This window comes from Oncorhynchus mykiss, chromosome 16, assembly GCF_057628025.1.
Source record: "Oncorhynchus mykiss isolate SJ-2025 chromosome 16, ASM5762802v1, whole genome shotgun sequence".
NCBI classification, from domain to species: domain Eukaryota; kingdom Metazoa; phylum Chordata; class Actinopteri; order Salmoniformes; family Salmonidae; genus Oncorhynchus; species Oncorhynchus mykiss.
Window position 1 is genome coordinate 67,192,706 of NC_143037.1, and position 16,582 is coordinate 67,209,287.

A 16,582-nucleotide genomic window follows, 5' to 3' on the forward strand; every position below is an offset into this window, starting at 1 on the left:
ATTAAGTCCTCTACAATAGTATGGGGCTTGCCTGTCCTAGCCACTCGGTAGCTCACCATATAAGACGCTTCTAGCCCCTTCTTATTAATGGTATCTGTTGATTTTATAAATGTCTCACTACTCGAAAGACGTCTTAATTCTCGCTCAAAAAACTCCTGCGGCTTATTTTTCAAATTGGCATGTTTTGTTTCTAAATGTCTGCGCAAGAGTGAAGGTTTCATCAGGTTGTGAAATAGTATATTTGCGCCTCTTCGATGGTCCAACGTTCCTGTCTGTTGTTCAGTTCTTTCCCGGGTTAGGGTGCAGTAGCTCTTCAGCTGCATCAGATTCATAACTGTCAGTGTCCATGCTAGCTGGGCTAACAACAACATGTAGAATTACTGATGCTAGCATTGGATGGGCTCGTGGAAGCAGAACAACTTGTGTTGTCAACAAGTGCAGGTGTAGTACTGCTAGAAGTAGCAGTACTACCAGTAGAGCTGTTATGTTTTTCTCAGGATGCGGGCCTTACTTTTTAAAACTATTTATCAATTTTCGAGCAAACGCAATGAGCAGCAGCTACGTTTGGCTACATATGAACCTTTAGTGGAGTTCCCCAGAGAGAGTAACGGTTAATGTGATTGGATGTTAATTATTTGACTAGGCTACCTGTATTTGACATGTTATTTCGCTGAACACTAGAGGGTTTAATTTGATTTTTGGCAGTGAAACGAGGCTACTCAGGCGAGAAAAAAACCTCACCCAAATGTATAGCCAGCCCCGTTGGAAAATATAAATGGACTGTTTGAAAATGTGAAAAAAATGAAATAAAAACTGTTCTATATTTATATTTTAAATGTGAATCACATTTTTCTTTGGCGTACCCACGACGACATTGCGCGTGTACCCGTTTGGAAATACCTGTACTAAGGCAAAACACACGCATGTTTTTCCAGCCCCACATATTAGTTGATTTTACATGTGTGCTTACAAGTGTGTCTGATTATATTTGTCAGTCTAGACATTATGATCCGTACTAAAGCTGCTTTGAGGTCAGAGGGCAAAGTGGAGAATGGACAAATCTCTAAAGCTAGACTCACAAGAACACAGAAATTCCATTCTCGTTAATGTTGCTACAGTAGCTACATGTTTTGTTTTTACATTGTTTGGATTGAAAATACTTTTCTAGGCAGAAAAAACCCTGTATCTCACCTTAACTTAAGCTAAGCAAAGCACAAGACATATCCTTACACCCACACTCACCCACACGTTCACTGACCTTGCCTGTGCCTTTGACTCCCTTCCAGATGCAGAAGTAAACAATAACCCAGGTGGCGATCAGACAGAGGACCATGTGAGAGCTGATGTCACCAGGCTCATCCAGACCACCAGAGAGACGGAGCACCTTACGCCTGACACACATACACAGAGAGAGAGAGAGAGCGAGAGAGTGTAATGTTTACTGTTCATTTTTATTGTTTATTTCACTTTTGTATATTGTCTCCTTCACTTGCTTTGGCAATGTTAACATATGTTTCCCATGCCAATAAAGCCCTTTGAATTGAATTGAGAGAGAGAGGTCAGACAAAAATAATAGACAACCAATAACCTATGGTTAGGTAGTTAGTCCTATGACCAACCCAACACAACAGACCACAGATCACTTACTCCCAGAACTCAATGACTGGTGAGCGCATGCCCTCTGGTTCCACGCAGCTGCCGTTGAAGAGGAGCAGAGTAGAGGATGAGAGGTTGAGCGGGGAGGATACCACCGACGAGAGGAGGGAGCTGGGGATAGACGGATCGGGGGTGGAGGAGAGGAGAGGCAGGGTGCTGCGGTTGTGGCAAGCCCGGCGGAAGTTTTCGGTGCAGTTGAGGGTGTTCCAGGGGTGCCCGCAGGTAGCCCAGGGTAACGGGTTGGTGAAGGAGTGAAGCAGGAAGTACAGGCCCCACACCAGGATCATGATGTAGTAGGTGTTACAGAAGAACACTATTACCATGGAGGCCAGGCCAAGACCTGTGGAGAGAGAGAGAGGGGGAATGAGAAGGAGTGGCAGATGAGGTGATGTACGGTAGAGAACATAAGGACAAACATTTAGAGGAAGGATATATGAGAAAGAAAAATGGACGGGTTAGAGAACAAAAAAATAAAAAACCTCACTCAGAAAAATGAATTCCATCTCCATTAAACAACATCTATGAAGATCAGGTTCCAAGATTCTAATACTTTGTGTTTTGTGTGCCAGCACTACTAAGGTACCTCTTTGTACCTCTTTGTATCTCTTTGTGGTACCTATGCTGCCTAGGGGAAGAGCTGTCAGGAAAATAGTTATCTTCACATTTTATGAAACATTTATTTACCAGGCAGGTCAATTAAGAACAGATGCTTATTTACAATAACCAAGGGCTGTTGAGAATACACACTTTATAAGGTTTATTAGGTACACCCATCAGGTACTGGATCAGACCCCACTTTGACTCCAGAACAGCCTGAATTATTTGAGGAATGGAAACGTTGCTTAATTGGTTTCAAGGGACCTAATGTGTGCCAGGAAAACATTCCCCACACCATTACCCCACCTCCACCAGCCTGTACAGTTGACTCCAGGCAGGATGGGGCCATGGACTCATGCTGCTTATGCCAAATCTTTAACCTGCATGATGCAACAGGAACTGGGATTCGTTGGACCAGGTGATGTTTTTCTACTTCTCAACTGTCCAGTGTTGGTGATCACGTGCCCACTGGAGCTGCTTCTTGTTTTTAGCTGATAGGAGCAGAAGCCGGTGTGGTCGTCTGCTGCAATAGTCCATGCGTGACAAGGACAGACACCACTGTTGTACTGCGCCATTATTTGCCGGTTTGTGGCCCACCTGTTAGCTTGCATGATTCTTGCCATTCTCCTTTGATTTCTTATCAACAAGCTGTTTTCGCCCACAGGACTGCCGCTGACGGGATGTTTTCTGTTTATCGCACCATTCTCTGTAAACCCTAGACACTGTCGTGTGTGAAAAGCCCAGGAGGCTGGATGTTTCTGAGATACTGGAACCAACGTGCACGGCACTGACAATCATACCACAGTGTTTCTGAGGTACTGGGACCAACGTGCATGGCACTGACAATCATACCACAGTGTTTCTGAGATACTGGGACCAACGTGCACAACACTGACAATCATACCACAGTGTTTCTGAGATACTGGGACCAACGTGCACAACACTGACAATCATACCACAGTGTTTCTGAGATACTGGGACCAACGTGCACAACACTGACAATCATACCACAGTGTTTCTGAGATACTAGAACCAACGTGCACAACACTGACAATCATAACACACTCAAAGTCGCTTAGATCACTTGTTTTGCCAATTCTAATGTCCAATCAAACAGTAACTGAATGTCTCGATTTCTGCTTTATAAAGAAAGCCACAGCCACGTGACTTACTGTCTGGAAGAGAAAACCATTTTCATGAACGGGGTGGTGTACCTAATAAACTGGCCACTGAGTGTAGGTTGGAAGTTGATGACGATGCTATGATGTGACAGAGGAGCTGGACTGCAAGTTACAACAGAATCAACATATTCACAACAGCTCTTATGTCAAAATTTCATCAATCAAGTCTTGTTGCGAGAAGACTGTTTATTCTGACAGTTGTTTCAGTTACATAATGCCAACATCTATGCCGAAATTGGTGGTTTGAACAACCAAATGCTAGCCTATATTATAGGGGGGGCGAAAGAAAGGATGTGTGAGACAGAGGGGTTGCAGAATAAAACAAGACAAAACCTACCTCAGAAACATGTATTCACTCTTCATTAATGCATTGACATTACAGTACCTTTAAAGAGAGGGGCAATGTTCCATGCAGAGACCCCTCCTTGCTTCATGAACTGACCAAGAGCGATTTCCAGGAAGAACACGGGAATACCTCCGATGAACACAATAATCATGTAGGGGATCAGGAACACGCCTACAACACGCAACACACACATGTTAGCAACACAACTCCACACGCTACACAACACAGAGGCTATATTTCACAAACATACAACACAACACAAACTCTATTATGTGACAAATCTATCAAATACAGTCCTAGTGCATGCTTGTATAACTAGTGTTCAACTTGTTGTGGACAGATAAAAGTCTCTCTATAACAGACATGATTATATCATTTATATTTCTACATGCTCATGGGAGAGAGAGAGAGAGAGAGAGAGAGAGAGAGAGAGAGAGAGAGAGATCACAAGCTGAAGAACTAGAGCTGGCATTTAGGCTAAAACTTATCTAGCAAAATGTTATTGCAGTGCAATGACAAGGGAGGAGAGAAGGAAGGACAGATTAAGTGAGTGAGAGAAAGAGAGAGAGCAGGAGGAGGAGAGGAGGGTAGACAAGGCCATAGATAAGGAGGAGGTGTATTGAGAGGGAGATAACCATATTGTTTCATTCATTTAGTGTTTGGGCATGAGTGGCTGGCATTGTCCTTTGAACAGAGAGAACGATAGAAAGTAGGAAGGAGAGAGAATGAAAGAGAATGAGAAAGAGACCGTTAGTAAAAGTGAAAGTACACTAGGAGGGATTCTTGCTTGTATGTATTATGTCAAATATAACCATCCTATATGTCCCTTTTACAGTACAACTGACTCAAAAGCTTGAGGTCAAATGAAACGCATACATACACTACATGACCAAAAGTATGTGGACACCTGCTTGCCGAACATCTCATTCTAAAATCATGGGTATTAATATGGAGTTGGCCCCCCCTTTGCTAATATAACAGCCTCCACTCTTCTGGGAAGGCTTTCCATTAGATGTTGGAACATTACTGCAGGGACTTGCTTCCATTCAGCCACAAGAGCATTAGTAAGGTTGGGCACTGATTTTGGGAAATTAGGCCTGGCTCGCAGCCGGCATTCCAATTCATCCCAAAAGTGTTCGATAGGGGGCTCTGTGCAGGCCAGTCATGTTCATCTACACCGATCTCGACAAACCATTTCTGTATGAACCTCGCTTTGTGCACAGAGGCATTGTCGTGCTGAAATAGGAAAGGGACGATTTCAAGTTTTCAGAACAATCGGTAATCGGCATTTTTGGACATCTATTATGGCCGATTACATTGTACTCCATGAGGAGACTGCGTGGCAGGCTGACTACCTGTTATGCGAGTGCAGCAAGGAGCCACGGTAAAGTGCTAGCTAGCATTAAACTTATAAAAAACAATCAATCTTAACATAATCACTAGTTAACTACACATGGTAGATGATATTACTAGTTTATCTAGCTTGTCCTGCGTTGCATATAATCGATGCGGTGCCTGTTAATTTATCATTGAATCACAGCCTACTTCAAACGGGTGATTTAACAAGCGCACTCATGAAAAAAGCACTATCGTTGCACCAATGTGTACCTAACCATAAACATCAATGCCTTTCTTTAAAATCAATACACAAGTATATATTTTTTTAAACCTGCATATTTACTTAATATTGCCTGCTAACATGAATTTATTTTAACTTGGGAAATCGTGTCACTTCTCTTGCGTTCTGTGCAACAACGTCATAGGCTGACCACACCGCTCGCGTTGCAAAATACATTTAGAAATCTACGTTATTCAATCATTGCACCCACGTGCACGTCAACGAGCATCTGCGTTGCCAAGGGCTAAAATAGAAGTCATTTTTTATTTCTGACAAAGATTGCGCTGCAAGTCCTGCCACTCCCATCTCCTCATTGGTTTATAGAAGCAGGTACCCACGTGCCATCTCCTCATTGGTTTATAGAAGCAGGTACGTGCCATCTCCTCATTGGTTTATAGAAGCAGGTACCCACGTGCCATCTCCTCATTGGTTTATAGAAGCAGGTACGTGCCATCTCATCATTGGTTATACCCACCTGGGTGATTGAAAGATGAACTGTGTTGCCGGTCGGTGTAGTAATACTATGAAAGTTTAGATGCCAATCACCATATAAATTCAAAGATGAAAAAGCCTGGAAGGAGGAGAGATGACTAGAAACGATTCAGTTGACCGTTTTATGTGTGGATTAATTGTCGGAGTAGAGGGAGGACCTTGTGTATTTCAGGAAAAATAACAACTCAATGTTTATTTCCCAGGTCAAATGAGCTAGCAACAGCAAGCTAACTAAATAGGACAAATTAGCTAGCAAGTGCAAGCTAACGAGCTAAATTGCCATAAATGTTTAATGCTTTTCGACCTGTTCCCAAATTAATGTAATTGGTTCAGAGTTTGTTTTGATATTTTAAACTGCGCGTCGTGATTACGTTTGGTGTGGGGGGTCAAAATACATTTATGCACGATGGCGCACGCGCACAGCTGGTTTGGGTTCCGTGTCAGTTTGGGCCGCCTGGCTCGTTGCGAACTGTCTGAAGACCATTTCTTCCAAACAAAGACAGCCAACTTCACCAAACGGGGGATGATTTAACAAAAGTGCATTTGTGAAAAAAGCAAAATCGTTGCACGAATGGACCTAACCATAAAAATCTAATCCTTTCTTAAAATCAATACACAGAAGTAGATATTTTTAAACCTGCCTATTTAGTTAAAAGAAATGAATGTTAGCAGGCAATATTAACAAGGGAAATTTTGTCACTTCTCTTGCGTTCATTGCATGCAGATTCAGGGTATATGCAACAGTATGAGCCACCTGGCTCGTTGCGAACTAATCTGCCAGAATTGTACATAATTATGACATAACATGTTGTGCAATGTAACAGCAATATTTAGACTTATGGATGCCACCCATTAGATATAATACGGAACGGTTCCGTATTTCACTGAAAGAATAAATGTTTTGTTTTCGAAATGATAGTTTCTGCATTTGACCAAATAAATGTATTACCTTCATTTACGAACAAATTCTTCTTTTCAATAACGGCCTAGGAACAGTGGGTTAACTGCAGAACGACAGATTTGTACCTTGTCAGCTCGGGGGTTTGAACTTGCAACCTTCCGGTTACTGGTCCAACGCTCTAACCACTAGGCTACCCTGCTGCCCCTAATGGCTTGTATTTCTGTGTGCTATTATGTTATAATTAAGTCTATGATTTGATATTTGATAGAGCAGTCTGACTGAGCAGCAGCAGGCTCGTAAGCATTCATTCAAACAGCACTTTCCTGTATTTGCCAGCAGCTCTTCGCTGTGCTTCAAGCATTGCGCTGTTCACTGTTCAACTGACTGCAGGCGCCCGGCCTGCCACAAGGAGTCGCTAGAGCGCGATGAGCCAAGTAAAGCCACCCCCCAGTCAAACCCTCCCCTAACTCAGACGACACTGGGACAATTGTGTACCGCCTTATGGGATTCTCAGTCACGGCCGGTTGTGACACAGCCTGGGATTGAACCCGGGTCTGTAGTGACGCCTTAAACACTGCGGTGTAGTGCCTTAGATCGCTGCGCCATTCGGATGGACAGATGCATTTTACGTGCTTCAGCACCCGGCAGTCCCGATCTGTGAGCTTCTGTGGTCTACCACTTTGTGGCTAAGCTGTTGTTGCTCCTAGACGTGTGCACTTCGTAATATCACCACTTCCAGTTGAATGGGGCAGCAGGACAGAAATTTGACGAACTGACTTGTTGGAAAGGCGTTATCCTATTTCAGTGACACGTTGAAAGTCACTGAGCTCTTCAGTAAGGCCATTCTACTGCCAATGTTTTGTCTATGGAGATTGTATGGCTGTGTGCTCGATTTAATATACCTTTCAGCAACAGGTGTGTCTGAAATAGCCAAATCCACTCATTTGAATGGGTGTCTACATACTTTTGTAAATATAATGTATTTTACTTGGAATACTTTTATCTGAGATAATTGGATTTGGCAAACACATCAAGCAGAAATAGATAATCAAATAAAACAGATCAGAGCTAACAACAACAAAGGGAAAGGTCAACAGCTACATCGTCAATCCATTTGCTTTTAATTTGATGCGCTTATTTTTACTGCCACTGTATTCTGCAGCTTCCTAACATGCCTTAGCAACAAAACACCTCTAATACTGGAAGTACATAGAAAAAAACAAACAGAACATTCACCCAAACCCCCCACCCCAGACATATTGGTATGTCCGGTATGATGAAACTATATACAGAGGACCATACCAATACTTAGAAGGAAGGGGGTAAACAAATGGGGCAGAGTCACATGAGAATGACGCAGGGAGGAGACTGCCTGCTCAGATGTGGAGGAATAAAAGAGAGGTAACATAACAGGAGAATGTAAGAAGGAAAGGTGGACCAGAAAATTGGATGATAAGGTGATAAAGAAGAAGAGGAAATAGGAATCTGAGACATGAAAATACAATGACCTCATCTGGTGATAGTGACTTTCTTATTCTCTCCCTCTCCCTCATTCCCTCAGTCTCCTTCACTGAGATCAGACAGCCGAAGCCATATAAGGAAGAGTTCAGAGAGAGAGAGAGGGGGGGAGTGGGATAAGGAGAGAACAAGAGTGAGAGAGAGTAGGAATACTGAATGGATTAAAAAGACGATTGGAAAGACAAAAAAAAAATAATGAAAAATAATAATGATTTTCCCTAAGCCACTATTGTATTAGACTCTCCATCATTTCACACATTAACTTATCTCAAAGTATAGACTAGACTACCCAAATATAGGACAGGGTTCAATATAAAAACAACAATCTCTTTCAAATGAATTTCCTCTATCTGTCCTCCACTTTAGTCAGTCAGATATCCGTCGGTGGGTGTTTGAGTAAAGAGAACAGGTCTGAGAGCCTGTGAGTGCCCAGTACTCAGTCTTATCTGATGCCGATGTTGTGTTACGAGACGTCCCCTGGCCTGGGTTGGTCAAGGACACCAAACGTGGCGTCGCAGTGGCACTGCTGACACAGAGGGAAGGACGGGCACAGGACGCTTATTGTGTGACATGCATCCATATTTTCCTTACTATCAGGGGAGGAGAGGAGAAAGCACCTTTGTGTTCAGGGCAGGAGCACAGGGGGGGTCACTGTGTGAGACAGGCCATTGTTAAATTATATGAGAAGGTGGGTATCAGAGTCACGGGTCACAAGACAGAAGAAGGAGGGAGAGAGAGAGAGAGAGAGAGAGAGAGAGAGAGAGAGAGAGAGAGAGAGAGAGAGAGAGAGAGAAAGAGCGAGAGCGAGAGAGAGAGAGAAAGAGAGAGAAAGAGAGAGAGAGAAAGAGAGAGAGAAAGAGAGACAGAGAAAGAGAGACAGAGAGAGAGAGAGAGAGAGAGAGAGAGAGAGAGAGAGAGAGAGAGAGAGAGAAAACACACACTCACTTTTATTAAACATCTCATAAAAGTAGGAGGGACAGAGAGATAAGAAATAAAGAGCAAAGGTGGAAAGGACAGGTTACCGTAGCGAGAAAATGTGAAAAAGAAAGGAGGGGAGTGTGCTCAAGTGTCACCATATGAGGGGCATGGCTACTACAGCTACGTGCGTACACTCATGCAAGCCCTGCTTGGTCTCCCTCCATCTCTTCCCTCCTCCCTGCCTCTCTCGTTCCTTCCCCCTTCTCTTTACTTAAAACTGCCTTTCCATCAAATCAGTCCAACTGCCTGTTTTGCATATTACATCATAGGTGTGCCATAAAGTAGGAGTTTGTGACTGTGTCAGTGTGTCTATGTCAGTGTGGCTGTGTCAGTGTGACTGTGTCAGTGTGTCTGTGTCAGTGTGGCTGTGTAATTGTGGCTGTGTCTGTGTGGCTGTGTCAGTGTGACTGTGTCAGTGTGTCTGTGTCATTGTGTCTGTGTCAGTGTGTCTGTGTCAGTGTGTCTGTGTCAGTGTGTCTGTGTCAGTGTGGCTGTGTCAGTGTGTCTGTCTGTGTCAGTGTGGCTGTGTCAGTGTGTCTGTGTCAGTGTGTCTGTGTCAGTGTCATTGTGGCTGTGTCTGTGTCAATGTGGCTGTGTCAGTGTGTCTGTGTCAGTGTGTCTGTGTCAGTGTCTCTGTGTCAGTATCAGTGTGTCTGTCAGTGTGTATGTGTGTCTGTGTCAGTGTGGCTGTGTGTCTGTGTCAGTATGGGTGTGTCAGTGTGGGTGTGTCAGTATGGGTGTGTCAGTGTCAGTATGGGTGTGTCAGTGTGTCTGTGTCAGTATGGGTGTGTCAGTATGGGTGTGTCAGTGTGTCTGTGTCAGTATGGGTGTGTCAGTATGGGTGTGTCAGTGTGTCTGTGTCAGTATGGGTGTGTCAGTATGGGTGTGTCAGTGTGTCTGTGTCAGTATGGGTGTGTCAGTATGGGTGTGTCAGTGTGTCTGTGTCAGTATGGGTGTGTCAGTATGGCTGTATCAGTATGGGTGTGTGCTTATGCTGAGTGCAATGTATTTAATTAAGTCTGAGTATGTACAGTATGTGTGTGCTGTGCACATGCTGAATATGTGTGTGAGTATTGTGTTTGTTGGTTTGTTTGTGTGTGTGTGTATTTACATTGTGTGTGTGTGTGTGTGTGTGTGTGTGTGAGCTCACCTCCACCGTTCTTGTAGCAGAGGTAAGGGAAGCGCCACACGTTGCCCAGCCCCACAGCGAAGCCCACACAGGACATGATGAAGTCCATCTGTCTGGTCCAGGTCTCTCTCTCCACATACGGTACTGCTGTAGCCTGGACCTGAGGCTGTGTTTGGGTCTGTCCTCCCCCTCCCTCACACCCCCCTGCCCCCACCCCAACCCCAGGCACAGGGACTAGGGGGCGAGCCACACCACCCTCCTCCTCAGATGGAATCCCTGCTTCCATCTGGGAGAGCCGCACATCACCTGGGAGAGAGAGAGGGGGGGGGGTGGTATGGAGGAAGAGTGGAGAGAGGGAGCGAGAGAGAAAGAGAGGGGTTAAAAGCCATTTGCTTGCCTTGTAAATCAACCAAGCTTTTACAGCCACATAAACATAAAGGTCCACCAATCAACAAAATGTACAAAATCAATCATAGGAGTCACAAACTCGCAAAGCTGCAGTGACTCACAGTGAATGCCAAAAAGCCCCCCCTCCCCACATCATTAAGATGGAGTGACTATAAGCATGGTGGAAACATGTAGTTATATATGTATGGTAGGCGATGTCTACTGCCTCTATATTTCTAATAGAGCTGAGTGACAAATAAGAACATTGTCAGTCCTATTACACAACAATATGAAATATTTATTCAATCCTCTCTAAGCCTATGACCTCCAGACAGTGCAGTTCTTCAGTCAGCAGTCTAAGCTCAGGCCTACATGTAACACATGCTGTAAAAGAGGGCAGTACTCCTACTGTAATGTAAACTCTTAGAAAAAAGGGTTCCAAAAGGGTTCTGCGTCTGTCCCCATAGGAGAACCCTTTTTGGTTGCAGGTAGAACTCTTTCGAGGAACCAAAAGGGGTTCATCAAAGGGTTATCCTATGGGGACAAACGCAGAACCCTTTTTTCTAAGAGTGTAGGGTAGCTACTGGAAATGCAATTGCCTTTAATGGTCCAGATGCCTTTCTTGCATCCTCGCTCCTTGTTTATTTTTCCCTCCTTCTCAATTCGAATCAATGAGCTATTGACAAGTCAGCATACCTGACAATTAATGCTCCCCCTCTCTCTCCTACCCTCTCTCTACCTCTTCCCAGTTCCCAAAAAGAGAGTTTTGTGCTGGGGTACGACAAGTCTCACAACTGACTACAACAACGAGGTGTCCGTCTCACCACTGACTACAACAACACTTTATTTGTCTTTCTCTTTCTCCCTCTCAAACAAACCGATTCTTCTGACAGTTCATTAATGTGCGCCTTCTATGATATCGATGTCAGCCGCTCTGATCCGGATGCACATTAGGAAAGCAGTTTTTTCCAGATCAGAGCAGTTAGGGGGAGTGTGTGAGCAGGAGAGGGAGGGCAGGAGAGAGAGAGAAAGAACCTGATGCTAATAGAATAGAATATGCTTGGATATCTGCTTTCATACACATAGCAAGTCTGGCATGAGAGGTGGGTTGATTTGCTATAATCCTTAGTAGGCCTAGTCACTGGAGCATACTCAACCCATCAGACAGTGACTGACGGCTCTGACAGAAAGCTAGCCTGCCCTACACAATGCAGGTCTGTGTGATCGATGTAGTGTGATTAAGGTGGAGAAGTTTGAATGGATCTTGAACCAGCGAGCAAAACTGCTAACAGAGGTCCAGATCGCTTGGCAATGTTGTAGAACACTAACATACAGGGAGGATACACTTGGTTCCTGTCTAACCAGGAATCTAAACTTTAGCCTTGGCATTAGTAAGGTGTCACTGAGACCCCAACGAACACAATCGCAGATTAATGGAGCATAGTACAGCTTCTGGGCTGCAACAAAAATCTCATGTGAGAACAGAATTGTGACCTGCCTTTTGGAGTTTTCAACAGGTGCACACTACAGTATAGTGCATTAAATCAAGAGGACTTGACGATCATGCTGCATCACATATTAGTGAAGGATGTGTCGCTAATTTGCTATAACCTTACCTGGATAGCCTAATCATCTGACAGGCAGGTGGATGTTAGCTAGGTAACTCTGGTGTAACGTTAAGGTAATTAATTATAAAGCAAGTGAGGTCTCTTGAACTCAGTCTGAAGTGACAGGTTTACAATCTATAAAAGTAACATGTCATCTGTCCATACATAGCTAGTTAGATGTGCATCTGAGGTGCACAGTAGTGCCTATACCTAGCTAGCTACTATGTAGCCAAAACACTTGCTGTTGAAGCTAACGTTATACCCTAACTATAATGCTGCTTTGAATTCATTGAAGTCATAGCTACAATATAACAATGCAACAACAAAAATGTTATTACCATTGTTATTATTATATACATTTTTTTTTTTTTATCACTCACCTGGGGAGTTCTCTTCCACTTCTGGCGACATGTTGATTGATTAGGTTTAAATAAACCGGGTAACGTTAGGTGGGTAGAGCCAAGTGCAGCTAGCTAGTAGCTAGTGAGTGACGCTATCAAGATACTCAGTGCGCCTCAGAGGGGGAGAGAGACAGAGAGAGAAGCTATGCAGTTCTCCAGTTCTTTCCTTGGTTTCTTTTTCGCCTTCTTGTTATCAAAAAAATATGAATATTTTTTAATTTATCATAACGAGTTGGTGCCCTTCAACAATAAATGTAATATTTACAAAGCGTCGCGTCAGACGTTGGGGAGAGGGAATTCAAAAGCAGTCGACGAAGCACTTGAATGATAGCCTGAAGAATCTCATGGATGACAGTAAATGAAAATGATAGCTAGCTAGCTAGCTAGTAAATCGAGAGGTTTAGGTCGCTATTCGTATCGTTTAGTCAGAGGTCCAATAACCTAGCTAGCTAAGTGATGTTGTATGCTGGGTAGGTCCTTCACCGGGCTCTGATGAGATGAAGAATGTGATGTGAGCCGTTCCAGCTCCGTCGGTCTATCGGTTTCCCCCCCCCCCCCCTCCTCCCTGCGCACGGCTCTGAGATGCAATTGGCCAATATGTGCAGTGCGCGTTCTACAGTGCGTAGCGAAACCATCACCATCACCAAGCTGCTTTTTATCATTCATACATTTGCACGAAGCACAGGATAATAAATAAATAATCAAATATCGGATAGCCTACTGAAGGTTGGCAATCATTCTGTTTACATGGTTAAATGATTTGAGCAGCCGCATACACTGGCGTATCACCCCACCCCCCCTCCTCTCGAACCCCGCAATGCTTTCGTGGTGGAAATAACATCCTTTAGGTTGTAATGAGCTCTAAAATTCGATGCATTAGCTAGTCACACTGTTGACATAGCAACGGACGCTAATCGAATCCTATTGTGACCCATGGGGGACACGAATTGACAGGTAGACGGGACAGTAGAGGAGACCGGGGTGGGTTGTCACTTTTTACTCGTGTGTATTTCTCAGCACCAGTATATCTTACTGGCTCTTTTCAAAATTAGGAGGACCCTTTTTATCCTCATATCTTATTCCAAAATTGAGTTATAAGCCATCAACAGACTCGGTCCACTTGTGACAACCAGCCCCATCGTGAGGTTGGATGTCACACAGTATGGGGTTGGTTGTCACAATGTTTGCTAACAACCTTTCTTTTATCAAATGATATTACTAACAAAATGTAGCATTTTATACCATGAGAATAACATATGATATTTTCAGTAAATTGTATTTGTGTATCTTTTGTGGGTGTGTGACAGAAAAATATGTGTGTGACAGAGGCAATGAAGGGAGCTCTTTATAGCACAACCACAAAAGGGATTGTGATTTGAATCAGTGATGTAAGTGGTAAAAAATAAATAGGTTGGTAAACTCTGATTGCCAGTCATGTGAAAAAAGTATACTTTTAATGCATTTTTCTGCAAAAAGTGGGTAAAATGTGTTTACTTATGTTTACCTTCCACTACACCAGTGTTTTTTATTATAATGGAGTTGATAGAGACAACTAACCCCGCATTCTATGTGACAACCATCCCCAACCCCGCCTCTTTTCAACAAACATAAATTGTTTATGGTTACTCCCATAATTCAAACATTTACAAAGAAAACACAAAGTATTTTTTTTTATGTTTTACTTTCACCAATGAAACACACAAATTCACCTCACCTTAGTAACGTTTTGTCATGCTGACATGAATTGACCAGGGAGATAAGTTCTTTAAAATAATTCACACATTTGAACCTTAAAAATATTACACAGCGCCATTTAGATTGGGAATAATTAGCACTGTGATAATCAACCCGTGAGAAAACCCACTCCAGTCTCCCAATTTGGCACATCAGGCCCCAGATAGATAGCATGTCAGGCCCCAGATAGCATGTCAGGCCCCAGATAGCATGTCAGACCCCAGATAGCATGTTAGGCCCCAGATAGCATGGTAGCATGTAATAAAACATGGAAATCTATAAATTAGCATTCAAACTGAACAAATTTTCACTCAGAATCATGGTAAAATATGTAGACTAGCAGGAAATTTGATTTAAAACTGCAAAATGATCTATCAGCCTCATGGCAAAATGTGTAGAATAGCATGAGATTAGCTATTAATAAAAAATCTCTCTGCCCCATGGCATGTATGTAAATGCATGACAATAGCTATACAACTACACATTTTTGTCTTTGCCCTATGGCAAAATGTGTCAATTGCAGGAAGTTAGTTTTTTTACAAACAAAACAATTGAATGTTTTTGTAAAAAAAAATATGATTATTATTTTTGGTTGGGGGGAGCTGGCTTGCTCGGACCTTGGGGTGCGCGAAAAAGTACGCCACTGACCCCGCACAGTAAAATCTCAGTGTCAGACAGCCTAGCTGGCAGCAAATTGGGCTGGATAGATAACAGCACATGTCATATTCTATTTCTAATTGTCCACAAAACACAATCACATTCAATTTGTGAATGAATAAGAGTACATCTTTTTTGCAAGGTCAATCTCGTGACGCACAGCAACTCTAGCGGCTCTAGCCTACAAACATTCACTTTAGTACCATATAATAAAATGACGCAATTAACCTAATTACAGAAAAGCAATGCCTAGTACTAATATATTAGTATCCAGGCCTAGTTTGTACGCTGGGGAACCTGCGTCTCTGTATTGTGTCTGTTGGTCCTATACAGCATGATGCCCGTGGCCATCAACAAACAAACCAATACACGCACATAGCCTCTTTCCAGATCAGCCTACACTGTGCTACAGTAGCCATACTGTCAATCTCACGTACAGCAGTCACGTTTGGCACGTAGGCCTTTATGAGGAGGTTCTTAATATGTTTAGTTTAGGGGGTTGGAGAGGACGGGCCAGTCCATGTTGTGTGTACTAACAATCCATTCATTCGTGCCTTCCTGTACTTATCCGGGTATTTGAGGGCAACATAATTTAGAGTTTAAATGTTTTCGTTTGCGCCTGTTTGTTTGATGGCATAAGAACGCAAACACCTAATACATTTATGTCTTCATTTAGCTACACTTTGTCTTATTCCTGGCATATGACCGTTATTTTGGCTATTTGTATTACCTCTATGTTTAATACTTTCTAATAAGAGATGCAACACGCCAACTAAAGCCGTCCCAAAGTGCTCAAAACCAGTAGCATTGACACAGGAAAGCAATTCCGTTTTGAATGGATTTGATCGCATCTACTTGTTGACCTTGGGCGACATCTAGCGGACAAGGGAATGTTGGCAGCTCAGGGGTGGCAGTGTCTGGTTGACGCCACTGATGTATAAGAATCCACGCTCTCAAAGTCAGCGCGCTGTGTAGTCACGTGTGTAGCGCATCAGCCATGCTAGAAAGACAAGGGCCTTTTATAAATTAGATCTGCTCACCTCCAGTCCTCTCTCGCCTCCTTTTGAAAAATGTCCACGTTAATCGAGGAGAGCTAGCGAGGAGTGATCGTGGATGGAAATGCACTTTCTTGAAATGAAACCATCCTCACCACTCCGCGTCATCAGGCAAATGACGTTCACAGTGGTGCACCCAAAATAAATGTGGAAAGTGATCCAAAAAATGTAAGTTAGTTGTGCAAGACATTTTATAGATAAAACAATAAGTAACATATTGTTTTTAAACATGTGCATGATGTTCTCCTCTGACAAAACAAAAGCTAATTCAAAGGGGGTGTGTCAGATTTCAAAACTCTTCCGCAGTAGGATACACTTCTGTCAC

General features: G+C 43.2%; 1 protein-coding gene across 3 annotated transcripts in view; it reads right to left on the reverse strand.

Annotated features, from left to right (window-relative positions):
* Window positions 1–16,373, reverse strand: part of si:ch211-117c9.5 (sodium- and chloride-dependent creatine transporter 1) — a 43,464-nt gene extending 27,091 nt beyond the window's left edge. The window contains exons 1-5 of one of the 3 annotated variants that reach the window (XM_090203780.1): window positions 16,243–16,373; window positions 10,438–10,722; window positions 3,820–3,951; window positions 1,648–1,996; window positions 1,259–1,391 (exon numbers count right to left, since the gene is read on the reverse strand). In XM_090203780.1, coding sequence (XP_090059906.1) covers window positions 1,259–1,391; window positions 1,648–1,996; window positions 3,820–3,951; window positions 10,438–10,702 — 879 coding nt within the window. In that variant the 5' untranslated portion in view covers window positions 10,703–10,722; window positions 16,243–16,373. Of the gene's footprint in view, window positions 1–1,258; window positions 1,392–1,647; window positions 1,997–3,819; window positions 3,952–10,437; window positions 10,723–11,499; window positions 11,613–12,790; window positions 13,668–16,242 lie in introns of those variants that run through there. The other 2 variants (XM_036947549.2, XM_090203781.1) reach the window with 2 other exon arrangements.
* Between the last annotated feature and the right edge of the window lie 209 nt (window positions 16,374–16,582).